Source organism: Ranitomeya variabilis, chromosome 3 (genome assembly GCF_051348905.1).
Source record: "Ranitomeya variabilis isolate aRanVar5 chromosome 3, aRanVar5.hap1, whole genome shotgun sequence".
In the NCBI taxonomy this organism is placed as follows: Eukaryota; Metazoa; Chordata; class Amphibia; order Anura; family Dendrobatidae; genus Ranitomeya; species Ranitomeya variabilis.
Window position 1 is genome coordinate 635,723,388 of NC_135234.1, and position 15,007 is coordinate 635,738,394.

The 15,007-nt window shown below is 42.5% G+C and overlaps 1 protein-coding gene across 10 annotated transcripts in view; it reads right to left on the minus strand.

Annotated features, from left to right (window-relative positions):
- IKZF4 (IKAROS family zinc finger 4) overlaps nucleotides 1-15,007 on the minus strand; it is a 43,030-nt gene that overhangs the window by 7,065 nt on the left and 20,958 nt on the right. For 2 of the 10 annotated variants that reach the window (XM_077297564.1, XM_077297560.1), the window contains exons 4-6: nucleotides 10,997-11,251; nucleotides 10,338-10,505; nucleotides 8,768-8,902 (exon numbers count right to left, since the gene is read on the minus strand). In XM_077297564.1, coding sequence (XP_077153679.1) covers nucleotides 8,768-8,902; nucleotides 10,338-10,505; nucleotides 10,997-11,251 — 558 coding nt within the window. Of the gene's footprint in view, nucleotides 1-8,767; nucleotides 8,918-10,337; nucleotides 10,542-10,996; nucleotides 11,252-15,007 lie in introns of all 10 variants that reach the window. The other 8 variants (XM_077297563.1, XM_077297558.1, XM_077297562.1 and 5 more) reach the window with 6 other exon arrangements.

Consider the following 15,007-nt stretch of genomic DNA (forward strand, 5'->3'; position numbering starts at 1 on the left):
GATTGGGCCAATTGGTGCTAGCTAGTGTGATGTATCCATTGCCCAAGTACAGGCAAAGATTTCTATAGGACCTGCTGGGACATTAATGCGGCAATATATGAGCTACAGAGCAACGGTATTGCTGTAAAGCTCCAGGCTATGCAGCTTTAAAGGCTATGTACACACTTGCACATTTTTATTGTTCCTTTGCTTCCTGAAGGCAAAATTATGAAACTTTCTACATTTTTTTTTTTAATTAAAAATGTTCTACCACTTTGATGCTGCTGAGTGTCTGCTAGTCCTGTATCCGGCCGAATGCTCTACAAAAGTGTTATGAATCCATCAGAGCTCCTGTTTCTGACAGTTCTCTACTCGGCCTTCCTTTCAGAGGTAGCTGAAGGGAGGGTGAGGCCGCTGTACACAAATTTCACTTTGGCTAGAAAGGAAAGCAATCTACAGTCTCATGGAGAGCAGAGAAAAAGCAGCTGTATGTAAGGAGGAAAGCACAAGAGGAAATAAGTGCAGAATTGAAGCTGTGCTAATGAAGGCAGCAGCACTCCAGATAGACCGAGCTTATGTCCAACCTATATTACTGGAAGACACAATCTCACAAGAGAAAGATATGAACCTGCATATCAGGGGTCTGAAAATGAATGAACTTACCACTAATAATTTTTAATGCCAAAGTGGCCCATAGCCTTTAAAGGGGACCTGTCAACAGAACTAAAGTAACAGAACTAAAGTGGTCAGTTTTTGTTATTTTATTGCGGATTCTCCCTTAAGCATGCTATGTTTTTTTTTAATCCACCATATTGTTCCAGAGTTATGAGATTTTTTTTATTTGGTGCACATTTTTATGGTCTTTGAATAAAAGGGGGGCATGGCTGTTGACAGGTCCTCTTTAAAGGGAACCTACCACCATGAAAATGCAGTACAATTTGCAGGCAGCATCATATAGAGCAAGGGGAGCAGAGTAGATTAATACCTAATTTTCTAGTGAAGGATTCAGGATAACCTGTGATTTAATAATTTAAATATCTTCGTTTCAGGGCTTTTCAGTCCAGTGGGCGGTCCTATCAGTGACTGACAGCTATCTCTGTATGCACAGTGATACAAATAAAAGCTGTCAGTCACTGATTGGACCACCCACTGGACTGAAAAGCCCTGAAACAGAAGAGGTTTAAATCTTTTCTCACAAAACTATATATATCAATCTACTTAGTTCCCCCTGTTCTATAACTTGCTGCCTGCAGATTGAACTGTATTTTCATGGCAACAGTTTTTCTTTAAGAATTATTTTAGGCAACTTCATTAAAAAACTGTGTATTATAATGCCAGAGTTAGGACAGTTCCTTTTACACCCAAAAGGAATATGAATATTGTGAAAGGTGATTTTCCCACAACCTTCCTGCATGTATGGCCAGCAGAGTACAGTCTTTATGGTAGCCTATATTCTGTTATTGGGGTCTGTGGTAATGCAGCCCATTTGCAGCAATTAGGCGGATGTCTGGAGGCGGTGGGCTATGCTGATATGTAGAGCAGATTTTTATTTATGGATGATGATCTGCCTCTCTGTCATTCATTCTGTAAGCAAAATGTCAGTAGGCAAATGACAGAATGTTGGATCTCAGTCTGGTGATGCTGTCTACAGCTACATCATAAGGGTTATCAGGAACTATTGGGTTTTTGGCTTTTAGTTTCTAACTACCCACCTGTACTGCCCTGAAACCAAGTGTTCGTTCCGGCTCAGGAAATGATTCTCTGACTTCATTTGACCACAAGTAAACAAAGCAGCTCTTTCTCTTCTGCTCTGCTCTGTTGAAGTGACGTCACTACTGACATCATGCTGTCAGCCAGCTTGACATCAGCAGCGATACCCTGTCGACACAGCAGACCAGAAGAGAAGAAGCTGCTCCGCAGATGGGCTTCGTCAGAAACAGGAGAATGGCCAGGAAGAGCGGCCCGTTATGGCTCTGAGCCGGAAGAGGGCAAAACAAGCAGGTGATTAGCAACTACCATTTGGGAAACTGCTTAGCCCCATAGCCAAAAAAAAGCAAAAGTCCCATATAACCACTATAGAAACTTCCCAACTCTCCTATTTTTATATAGGAAGAGCATTTTCTCCTATCTGTCTCTTATCCTCTTGGATGTAAGAGCTAATTACTGCCAGGAACTCTCTCACTATGGAAGTCTGATGGCTCACGATGCAGAAAATCCATAACTTTTGTAGGTACACAGAATAAGTAAAGCCAAAAATGTAATCCTTAATGAACAATACACATAAAGTGCTAAATGGAATCTATCAGCAGGGTTTCACCCCCAACTTTCAAAGACAATCAGTAGCTTTACATAATCAGTCTGTCTCCTGAGAAATCAGTGTTTGAACCGATATGAAAATGAAGCTGTACATCTTAAGTCTGTCACTCCGGAATAGAGCTGGAGCGACAGAGGCTTCACATATACCATAGTCATTCAGTCTCATTTGCATATTAATTTAAATGCCGATTTTATCAGTAATAGAGGAACAGACTGGCCATGTAAAGATATTGCTGGAGTTACATGCACATATACATGTATGTATGCATGTATGTATATAGAGAGAGAGAGTAAAATCCTGCTGCCAGGGCAGGGCAAAGTACTGCAGTGCGCAGGCGCCGGACAGGTCAGAGAGGCCCGGCGCCTGCGCACTGCAGTACTTTGCTCTGCCCTCAACAGGGCAAACAAAGTACGCCTGCGCCGGGGCCGCGACGTAAAGACCCGAAGAGGACGTCATGGAACGAACATGGGAGGCGCCGGAGCGGACCGGAGACACCCATCCGACCTGACCGCACCGGGACCGCCCCTGGGGGAGTATAATCTAACGTCTTTTTCTCCTCTTTCAGGTAACATCGGGGGTTATCTACAGCATTACAGAATGCTGTAGATAAGCCCCTGATGCCGGTGAGCTTACCTCACCAGCCATTTTGGGGGTGACAGGTTCCCTTTAAATGAGAGGAAAACAAAACCAAATTTGTTTGAGGAAAATGGAAAAAAATTTGAGTCCAGCTCAACAGGACTGGATTTTATTTTTATTTTTCAAAAGAAAATATAGTGCATACAAAAGAAAAAATTACATAGTCGACGCGTTTTGATTGCCCTAGGCAGTCTTACTCATGACTCAAATTTGTGTGAACACACACACACACACATATATACCGTATTTTCCGGCGTATAAGACGACTTTTTAACCCCCGAAAATCTTCTTAAAAGTCGGGGGTCGTCTTATACGCCGGGAATCGTCTTGTACGCCGGTGTATATGGTGGGTGGGGAGGGGGAGTGATCCTGATGACGAGGGGGCGTCTCACAGGAAAGTGAGTAATCCCCATTACCTTATCCTAGCGGTGCAGCGTGGGGGTGTCAGTGCTGGGAGCGGCTGTGTTCTGGTGCGGCGGCTCCTCTTCTGTGTGGGGCCTCTGTGCTGTGGGGTGGCGGCGGCAGCGGCGTATCTTTATCCAGTTGGGGCTCCTCCGGCATCTCCTTAGCCCTGGAGGCCCCGCCGCAACTCCATCGGTGCAATGTGGTGGCCTCCGGGAAAATGGCCGCTGCTCAGATTCAGATCTCGTGTCCCGAGATTTCGGGACGAGATCTGAATCTGAGCAGCGGCCATTTTCCCGGAGGCCACCGCATCGCACCTATTGAGCTGCCTCCGGGAAAATGGCCGCTGCATTGCACCGATGGAGTTGCGGCGGTGCCTCCAGGGCTAAGGAGATGCCGGAGGAGCCCCAACTGGATAAAGATATGCCGCCGCCACCGCCACCCCACAGCACAGAGGCCCCACACAGAAGAGGAGCCGCCGCACCAGAGCACAGCAGCCGCCGCACCAGAGCACAGCAGCCGCCGCCGCCACTCCCAGCACTGAGACCCCCACGCTGCACCGCTACGATAAGGTAATGGGGGATACTCACTTTCCTGTGAGACGCCCCCTCGTCATCAGGATCACTCCCTCCCCCCCCCAAAAGGCACATATTCACCGGCCCTATAAGACGACATAGGGTGTATAAGAAGACCCCCGACTTTTAAGAAGATTTTATATTTTAACTGGTAAAGTTGGGGGGTCGTCTTATACGCCCAGTCGTCTTATACGCCGGAAAATACGGTATATATATATATATATATATACGTGTATATATATATATATATATATATATATATATATATATATATGTATATATATGTATATATATATACATATATATATATACACACACACACATGCTGTATATATACAGTTATATGAAAATTATTGTACTAACAGAAAATGTGCAATCTGCATTCAAACAAAATTTGACAGGTGCATAAGTATGGGCACCCTTATCTTTTTCTTGTTTTAAATACTCCTACCTACTTTTTACTGACTTACTAAAGCACTTTTTTTGGTTTTGTAACCTCATTGAGCTTTGAACTTCATAGCCAGGTGTATGCAATCATGAGAAAAGCTACTTAAAGTGGCCACTTGCAAGTTGAATCTCCTCTGAAGAGTGGCATCATGGGCTACTCAAAACAACTGTCAAATGATATGAAAACAAAGATTATTCAACATAGTTGTTCAGGGGAAGGATACAAAAAGCTGTCTAAGAGATTTAACCTGTCAATTTCCACTGCGAGGAAATGGAAGAACACAGGTACAGTTCTTGTTAAGGCCAGAAGTGGCAGGCCAAGAAAAACATCAGAAAGGCAGAGAAGAAGAATGGTGAGATCAGTCAAGGACAATCCTCAGACCACCTCCAGAGAGCTGCAGCATCAACTTGCTGCAGATGGTGTCACTGTGCATCGGTCAACTATACAACGCACTTTGCACAAGGAGAAGCTGTATGGGAGAGTGATGCGAAAGAAGCCGTTTCTGCAAGCACGCCACAAACCGAGTCGGCTGAGGTATACAAAAGCACATTTGGAGAAGCTAATTTCTTTTTGGAAGAAGGTCCTGTGGACTGATGAAACCAAGATTAAGTTGTTTGGTCATACAAAAAGACGTTATGCATGGCGGCAAAAAAACATAGCATTCCAAGAAAAACACTTGCTACCCACAGTAAAATTTGGTGGAGGTTCCATCATGCTTTGGGGCTGTGTGGCCAATGCCGGCACCGGGAATCTTGTTAAAGTTGAGGGACGCATGGATTCCTCTCAGTATCAGCAGATTCTTGACAATAATGTTCATGAATCAGTGACAAAGTTGAAGTTACGCAGGGGATGGATCTTTCAGCAAGACAATGATCCAAAACACAGCTCCAAATCTACTCAGGCATTCATGCAGAGGAACAGTTACACTGTTCTGGAATGGCCATCCCAGTCCCCAGACCTGAATATCATTGAACATCTGAGATCATTTGAAGAGGGCTGTCCATGCTTGGCGACCATCAAACTTAACTGAACTGGAATTGTTTTGTAAAGAGGAATGGTCAAAAATACCTTCATCCAGGATCCAGGAACTCATTAAAAGCTACAGGAAGCGACAAGAGGTTGTTATTTTTGCAAAAGGAGGATCTACTAAATATTAATGTCACTTTTCTGGTGAGGTGCCCATACTTATGCACCTGTCAAATTTTATTTGAATGCAGATTGTACATTTTCTGTTAGTACAATAAACCTCATTTCAAGGCAGAAACATTACTGTGTCCAACAGTTATTAGATATATAAAACTGAAATAGCTGTTGCAAAAAAAACAATTTTTATAAAACATTAAGCTTAAGATTAATATGGGTGTCCAAACTTTTTCATATAACTGTGTATATATATATATATATATATATATATATATATATATATATATATATATATATATATATATATATATATATATATACACTGTGTTCTAAATTATTATGCACAAAGAGTTTAGGAGTGATAAGGTTAGAATTTTTTTGTCATTTAAACTCATTGATGGTGATGTGTGTCGGGGCTCTTTATATCACTGAAAGCAATTGCAGATACCTGTGCAAATTAGTTTGGCAGGTGTGTCCAAATAAAGGCAAGACTACTTAAGAAGGCTGTTCCACATTATTAAGCAGCCTACATTTTTTGCCAAAATGGGAAAGAAAAAGGATGTGTGGGCTGCTGAGAAGCAACAAATTGTGGAGTATTTAGGTCAAGGCATGACTACAATCAACATTGCCAAGACACTTCATCGTGATCATCGCACAATCAGGAAGTATGTAGCTGATTCCCAGCACACACGTGTGCGTGCTGATGAGGACAAATTGAGGACTCTTTCCAACAGGCAATTGTGTAAGGTTAAAACAGCAGCTGCAAAAATGCCTTGTCATAGCAGCAGACAAGTTTTTGAAGCTGCTGGTGCCTCCATCATCCCCAGAACAAGATGCAGGGTCCTTCAGAGGTTTGCAGCTGTGCGTAAGCCATCCTGTCGACCACCTCTATCCACTGCACACAAGCAGAAACGGCTCCAGTGGGCCAAACGATACATGAAGACTGACTTCCAAACTGTTTTGTTCACCGATGAGTGCCGTGCAACGCTCGATGGTCCAGATGGATGGAGTGGAGGATGGCTGGTTGATGGACACCCCATGAAAACACGGCTAAGGCGCCAACAAGGAGGAGGTGGAGTAATGTTTTGGGCTGGAATCATGGGGAGAGAGATTGTCGGCCCCTTTATGATCCCTGAAGGGGTAAAGATGAACTCCATAATCTATGTGGAGTTTCTAAAACAACACTTCCTGCCATGGTTCAAGAGGAAGAACCGTGCTTTCCGCAGCAAGATCATTTTCATGCATGATAATGCACCGTCTCATGCTGCAAAAAACACATCTGCATCTCTGGCTGCTATGGGCATAAAAGAGGACAAACTTATGGTGTGGCCACCATCTTCCCCTGACCTCAACCCCATTGAGAACCTCTGGAGCATCATCAAAAGGAGTGTCTATGATGGCGGGAGGCAGTTCACATCTAAGCAACAGCTCTGGGAAGGTATTCTGTCCACACGCAAAACAATTGAAGCAGAAACCATCCAAAAACTGACAAATTCAATGGACGAGAGAGTTCAGAAGCTTCTTTCAAACAAGGGGTCCTATGTGCAAATGTAACATCACCTAGAATAAAGTTCTCACCTGAAAACTGTTTGATTTCATTTTGTAATAAGCTGATAATGCTTATAACTTCATAATTGACCATTTTTTTTGTTCAAAATAAAAAAAAGGTTGAAAACTCTTAATAATTTAGAACATGCATTTTGAGTGTTTATTTATTTTTAAAATATACTGTTTTCATAGGCAGTTTGTTCCAAAACATTGCAATTATACTAGAATAGTAGATGACTGGAAAATAACAATGACTGCAATTCAGATAGGTAATTTTGAGAAAATATAAGGAAATATTACTTGCCTAATAATTTGGAACACAGTGCATATATATGTATATATATATGTATATATATTCCATGTTCCAAGAAAAACAGGTTACAGCACTCACCGATCCTTTTAGTACTTTTTCAAACATTATTACAATCTTCACGGCTCGGGGGTGCAGGAGAAGGAGTCTGTAGGCATAGACAACGGCCGTTTCGCGCCTGGTATGGCGCTTCCACGGGTCAGTCATTGACCCTTGGAAGCGCCATGCCAGGCGCAAAACGGCCGTCGTCTATGCCTTCACACCCCCGAGCCGTGAAGATTGCAACAATGTTTGAAAAAGTACTAAAAGGATCGGTGAGTGCTGTAACCTGTTTTTCTTGGAACATGGACTGCATCTTTGTTATATTCGGTTCAAGCACCCGGGATCAGCACGTTAGCCCATATCCGCAAACAGGTATGCTCAACATATGACTCAGACTTATTGGCGGTGCTGTCTATTGCTATTTTCTTTCGACTTAATAGATTATATATTTTTTTTATTAGACACCAGAAAATCTCCTACTGAATGCAAAGGGTCTCAATGTATGTTTGATATCCATAATGTCACACCAAGCAATACAAAGTTGACTGCTTTTGTGGCAAAATTTAAGTTACCCTTCATTTTCAGGTTAATTTGGGAATATCTATAGGATTGATATCAGGGCCCTGACTAGGCCAAGCCTTTCATTGTTGATAAGGATGTGATTGAGTCAAGCCGCGTTTTATGAAGGAGACCCCTGGTTACAGGGCATACACTTAAGATGCCACACACATTAGAAACATTGTTTGGCCAACAGGCATCTCAGCCGTCTGCCATACACAGGAACGCTCATGTTCTCTATGAGAAAGCCCCAGACAGACATCTCTGCCGGCAGCTTATCTCAGGGAAAACAAAGTGGTTGACAGCCCAAAAATCAGACATCTCTACCAAAAGTCAATTACCCGATGCCCATGTACATTATAGTAAGGATATTGGGGAGTTCAGCCAACATTAGTCTAAAGTGTATGGCGGCCTTTAGGATGATTGTAAGCTTCCCTCACTAGCTAGGATTGCTGGATAGAGCATTTTAAAGTGACCGAGGTAAGGGGGCGATTCTGCATCATAACAAGCACAATGCTGATTACACTGCATTAGCAGGTATCTGCCAGGACGTGTGCACCATGGGCTGGCACTGCACATCCGTTATTCATTAGTACCGCTCAAAAGCACTTGGCCCCCCTGACTAGGAGCGCTACAGTCCAGTAACTCCGTCTCTAAAGCAGTAGTGCGCATGTATGACCACGATCTATGGATCTACTGATCCCTCCATTGTTATTATGGCTGGGGGTCCCTCTGCTCGGAACACATATAGTCATACATTTACCACCCATCCTGGTAAGTGATACATCATGATACGAGGTCTTACTCACCTGGATGTGCAGAGAGGTGCTGGCCTTCATTGCTGAGGCTCTGTAAGTAGTTGTGGCAGCGCTCCTTGTGTTCCTCCAGTGTATTCTGCTGCTTGTAGCTGCGGCCGCAGTAGTTGCACTTGTAGGGCTTGCCGACTGTGGGGGAGGAGACTGGAAAAAATGAAAAATAGAGCCTGCCCATAAAATAGAGATATGTGTCCTATAAGCTTTAAGTAGAGAGGGAGAGAGTAAGTAAGAAAGGCTAATTTCAGAAATAAAAAATAAAAAGATTTATGGCTTGTTTTGTATTCAACTTGTAAAGTTATGTAATATACTATAAAATGAAAATGCTTAAAAAAATAACTAACAGATTATAATGTGAAAATGCAAGATTCCCATTGGCATGCATCTGTAAATCAGGAAAATAGCAAAATAGGAAGGAGAGAATTCCTAGCATTCAGAGGTATCACAGTGCCGCAACGGCCCCACACATAAACCAACATGCATTGTGACAGGACTACAGAGACCTTCACAAGGGGTGGCCACAATTAAAGAGGCATCCCATGACAAAGTACAAGGGCTCTGAAAGGTTAGTACAATTTTTCTTTACTGCCTTTTTAACTACTTTGCATGTTTCTTCACCAAAAAAACAAGTTACTTCTAATCTATGTTTTTCCCATCTTTATACTCCATTTAGCACCACTTTTGATTGGATGGGCCACTGGCTAAGCATGGCTACAGTTATTTTTCAGCTAGTGTCCTTCTCCCTATGGCAGCTGTAAAGGTTTGTTCCCCAGTGAGTCTTGTTTTTCCAAGCAAAGGCCTTCAATGGAGTCAGATGTAAAAGATATCGTACTTGCTTGCTCATAAGTAGTGATGAGCGAATATACTCGTTAGTCGAGATTTCTCGAGCACGCTCGGGGGTCCTCCGAGTATTTTTTAGTGCTCGGAGATTTAGTTTTCATCGCCGCAGCTGAATGATTTACATCTGTTAGCCAGCATAAGTACATGTGGGGGTTGCCTGGTTGCTAGGGAATCCCCACATGTAATCAAGCAAGCTAACAGATGTAAATCATTCAGCTGCGGCAAGAAAAACTAAATCTCCGAGAACCAAAAAGTACTTGGAGGACCCTGGAGCATGCTCGAGAAATCTCGGGTAACGAGTATATTCGCTCATCACTACTCATAAGGCAAATCACAAAAGCAGTCTCCTCAGCCATCCATATGAAGCTGTGCTATTGTGAAGCTTCTGGTCCCTCTCTGACAAGTAGGGCAAAATAAATAAATATATGATTAATTATTCTTGATCTGTAAACTAAATATACATTTTTTATCGAAAAAAAAAAAATTGGGAGGGAGAAAAAACCCCTTTAAAAACATTTAGTACAGAAAACACATGTACTGTTGAGAAAATCACACACACACAGTTATAATAAATGATACCAACCTATCATACACCAGCCATATGAACGGAATCTGTGGCCAATATGACGGCACACACTGTGAACACCTCTGGATGCTAGAACCAATGTGATAGTGGAGTGTGGAGAAATTGAGGACAGTGTGTAGTCAATAGTTCAGGCACACTCACCAGCGTGTGTGCGCAGGTGACCTGTTAATGCGTCCCGCCGACGGCAAGCGTAGTTACAGAAGGGGCACTTGAAAGGCTTCTCACCCGAATGCAGCTTGATGTGCCGCAAGAGGTTCCCCTTCTGGGTAAAGGAGGCACCACACTGGTTACAGTGAAATGGCCGCTCACCTGAAACAGCATCAAACATAAAGTCCCCGCTGAGTGCTGCAACACAACAGCAAGCTGGTTAGTATCTCATTGCCACATGGAGCGAAGGCCCATCAGTCTCTGACCACTTCTCTACAAGGCCTGCCTACATCAGTACGGACTGCTGCAAACATAGGACAAGGCAGTGCGGACACATCGCCCGCGGGTATCGGACCACGTCAGTTCTAGGCTGAGCGGCACCATGGCAGCTGGTCTGATAACCAGGGCTTTACAAGAATACAGAGCAGGTCAGTGTGAACGACCACTGACCATCCTCTCCAGACACGGCTTCTCTACCCCTCTGTATTCAGAAACTCACACCACTTTTTTATTTTTATAGGTTTTTTTTTTTAATTACTCCCATGTTCATGTATTTAGTGTCAAAATATTCATGACTAGTACAAAAAAATATTGTGGAGAAAAAAGGCTCCTAACCAGCTGGCAGTGACTTTATTCCATGTAATCAGGCTCACCCGTGTGGCTTCTTTTATGCACCATCAGCACATTCGGGCCAATGCAGACCATCCCACAAATGTCACACTTCAGCTTGCCATTGGGGAGGCGGATGCCTCCTGGAGAATGGGGATCCTGGCCATCGCAGTACCCAAGTGGCTCGACCAGCGAGTCATCAGGCATGGCCCCATCGTCTTTCTCACTTAGTCGGTCTTCATGGTTGAGAAGACGGTGAGATTCATCATCACTGTACATTTCTACTTTTATAGAGTTTGCTGTGAAGGAAAAACCAAAAATAAATATACATTACTGTAATCGACTAGTTGTAGAAAAACAGGGATCTCGCACTGCCTCCACTTACATGATGTGCGTGATAATAATTTTATTTCTACAGTGCCAACATATTCCGCAGCACTTTACATTTTAGAGGGGACTTGTAAAGCCCATAATAATAATAATCACATATATCAACAGATCCCAAGAGGAATGAGGGCCCCGCTCACAAGCTTACAATCTAAGAGGAAATAGGGGAGACACGAGAGGTGGACGGTAACAATTGCTTTTATTGTATGGTCCGGCCATCAATGTAATAAATCGGGTGTTCATGTAATGCTGCATGAGCCAGTACCCAACGAGTATGTGTAAAAGTACAGACAGAGGGCTAATAACTGCATAAAGGGTGTGAGAACAGGTGATACGAGGGGCCTGGTATTGAAAATGTTAAAATGACAAAACAGGGGCAGTTAGATAAATACATTGCGGTGGTAGACCAGTCTGAAGAAATGTGTTTTAGGGCACGCTCACTGATAAAACTAACTAGATGGTGACCACCAGGAAATAGTCCAATAGTAATAAAGGAGAAAATGGGGCACTCACCACTGTGCGTGAAAATAAGATTTATTTGTGGTTCCAAACAGAGATTGTGGAGACAACATGGAGGAGAGACGGTTCGCGTGTAAGTCACACTTTCCCCTGATCCAACCGGAGTTGGCTGGGAGCAAGCATGACGTATGTGCAAACAGCTGTCAGCCATGTTGTCTCCACAACCTTTTTGGAACCACAAATAAGTCTTATTTTAACGCACAGTGGTGAGTGCCCCATTTTCTCCATACCTTACACTATATTATAGCATTGTGTGGTGTGCTCTGATGATGATGTAAAGGTCCGTCATGGAAGAGGTTAATTAAGAGTAGTAGAGCATGGACCATGAAATATATTTTACAGTAGCAAAATTACATTCAATAATAACTGTAAAGTCAAAATGTATGGTATTTTCAATCTATTAAATCCTCAGATAATGGGTAAGAAAGAAGCATACAGTTGTAGCAAAAGTATTGACACCCCTGCAATTCTGTCAGATAATACTCAGTTTCTTGCTGAAAATGTTATTGTTATCTTCATTTAATTTGTCTTAAATGAAAAAACATAAAAAGAATTTTCCTAAAGCCAAATTGGATATAATTCTACACCAAACATAAAAAAAGTGGTGGACAAAAGTATTGGCACTGTTCGAAAAATCATGTGATGCTTCTCTAATTAACAGCACCTGTAACTTACCTGTGGCACCTAACAGGTGTTGGCAATAACTAAATCACACTTGCAGCCAGTTGACATGGATTAAAGTTGACTCAACCTCTGTCCTGTGTCCTTGTGTGTACCACATTGAGCATGGAGAAAAGAAAGAAGACCAAAGAACTGTCTGAGGACTTGAGAAACCAAATTGTGAGGAAGCATGAGCAATCTCAAGGCTACAAGTCCATCTCCAGAGACCTGAATGTTCCTGTGTCTACCGTGCGCAGTGTCATCAAGAAGTTTAAAGCCCATGGCACTGTGGCTAACCTCCCTAGATGTGGACGGAAAAGAAAAATTGACAAGAGATTTCAACGCAAGATTGTGCGGATGTTGGATAAAGAACCTCGACTAACATCCTAACAAGTTCAAGCTGCCCTGCAGTCCGAGGGTACAACAGTGTCAACCCGTACTATCCGTCGGCGTCTGAATGAAAAGGGACTGTATGGTAGGAGACCCAGGAAGACCCCACTTCTTACCCCGTGACATAAAAAAAGCCAGGCTGGAGTTTGCCAAAACTTACCTGAAAAAGCCTAAAACGTTTTGGAAGAATGTTCTCTGGTCAGATGAGACAAAAGTAGAGCTTTTTGGGCAAAGGCATCAACATAGAGTTTACAGGAGAAAAAAAGAGGCATTCAAAGAAAAGAACACGGTCCCTACAGTCAAACATGGTGGAGGTTCCCTGATGTTTTGGGGTTGCTTTGCTGCCTCTGGCACTGGACTGCATGACCGTGTGCATGGCATTATGAAGTCTGATGACTACCAACAAATTTTGAAGCATAATGTAGGGCCCAGTGTGAGAAAGCTGGGTCTCCCTCAGAGGTCATGGGTCTTCCAGCGGGACAATGACCCAAAACACACTTCAAAAAGCACTAGAAAATGGTTTGAGAGAAAGCACTGGAGACTTCTAAGGTGGCCAGCAATGAGTCCAGACCTGAATCCCATAGAACACCTGTGGAGAGATCTAAAAATGGCAGTTTGGAGAAGGCACCCTTCAAATATCAGGGACCTGGAGCAGTTTGCCAAAGAAGAATGGTCTAAAATTCCAGCAGAGCATTGTAAGAAACTCATTAATGGTTACCGGAAGCGGTTGGTCGCAGTTATTTTGGCTAAAGGTTGTGCAACCAAGTATTAGGCTGAGGGTGCCAATACTTTTGTCTGGCCCATTTTTGGAGTTTTGTGTGAAATGATCAATGTTTTGCTTTTGCTTCATTCTCTTTTGTGTTTTTTCATTTAAGACAAATTAAATAAAGATAATACCAAAGAATTTGTGTTTGCAATCATTTTCAGGATGAAACTGAGTATTATCTGACAGAATTGCAGGGGTGTCAATACTTTTGGCCACAACTGTATTATTAACCCCTTCATGACCCAGCCTATTTTGGCCTTAATGACCTTGCCATTTTTTGCAATTCTGACCAGTGTCCCTTTATGAGGTAATAACTCAGGAACGCTTCAACGGATCCTTGCGGTTCTGAGATTGTTTTTTCGTGACATATTGGGCTTCATGTTAGTGGTAAATTTAGGTCGATAATTTCTGAGTTTATTTGTGAAAAAAACGGAAATTTGGCAAAAATGTTGAAATTGTCGCAATTTTCACATTTTTAATTTTTATTCTGTTAAACCAGAGAGTTATGTGACACAAAATAGTTAATAAATAGCATTTCCCACATGTCTACTTTACATCAGCACAATTTTGGAAACAAATTTTTATTTTGCTAGGAAGTTATAAGGGTTAAAATTTGACCAGTGATTTCTCATTTTTACAACAAAATTTACAAAACCATTTTTTTTAGGGACCACCTCACATTTGAAGTCAGTTTGAGGGTTCTATATGGCTGAAAATACCCAAAAGTGACACCATTCTAAAAACTGCACCCCTCAAGGTGCTCAAAACCACATTCAAGAAGTTTATTAACCCTTCAGGTGTTTCACAGCAGCAGAAGCAACATGGAGGGGAAAAATTAACATTTAACTTTTTAGTCACAAAAATGATCTTTTCGCAACAATTTTTTTATTTTCCCAAGGGTAAAAGGAGAAACTGGACCACGAATGTTGTTGTCCAATTTGTCCTGAGTACGCTGATACCTCATATGTGGGGGTAAACCACTGTTTGGGCGCACGGCAGGGCTCGGAAGGGAAGGAGCGCCATTTGACTTCTTGAATGAAAAATTGGCTCCAATCTTTAGCGGACACCATGTCGCGTTTGGAGAGCCCCCGTGTGCCTAAACATTGGAGCTCCCCCACAAGTGACCCCATTTTGGAAACTAGACCCCCCCAAGGAACTTATCTAGAAGCATAGTGAGCACTTTAAACCCCCAGGTGCTTCACAACTTAATCCGTAAAAATGAAAAAGTACTTTTTTTTCACACAAAATTTCTTTTAGCCTCAATTTTTTCATTTTCACATGGGCAACAGGATAAAATGGATCCTAAAATTGGTTGGGCAATTTCTCCTGAGTA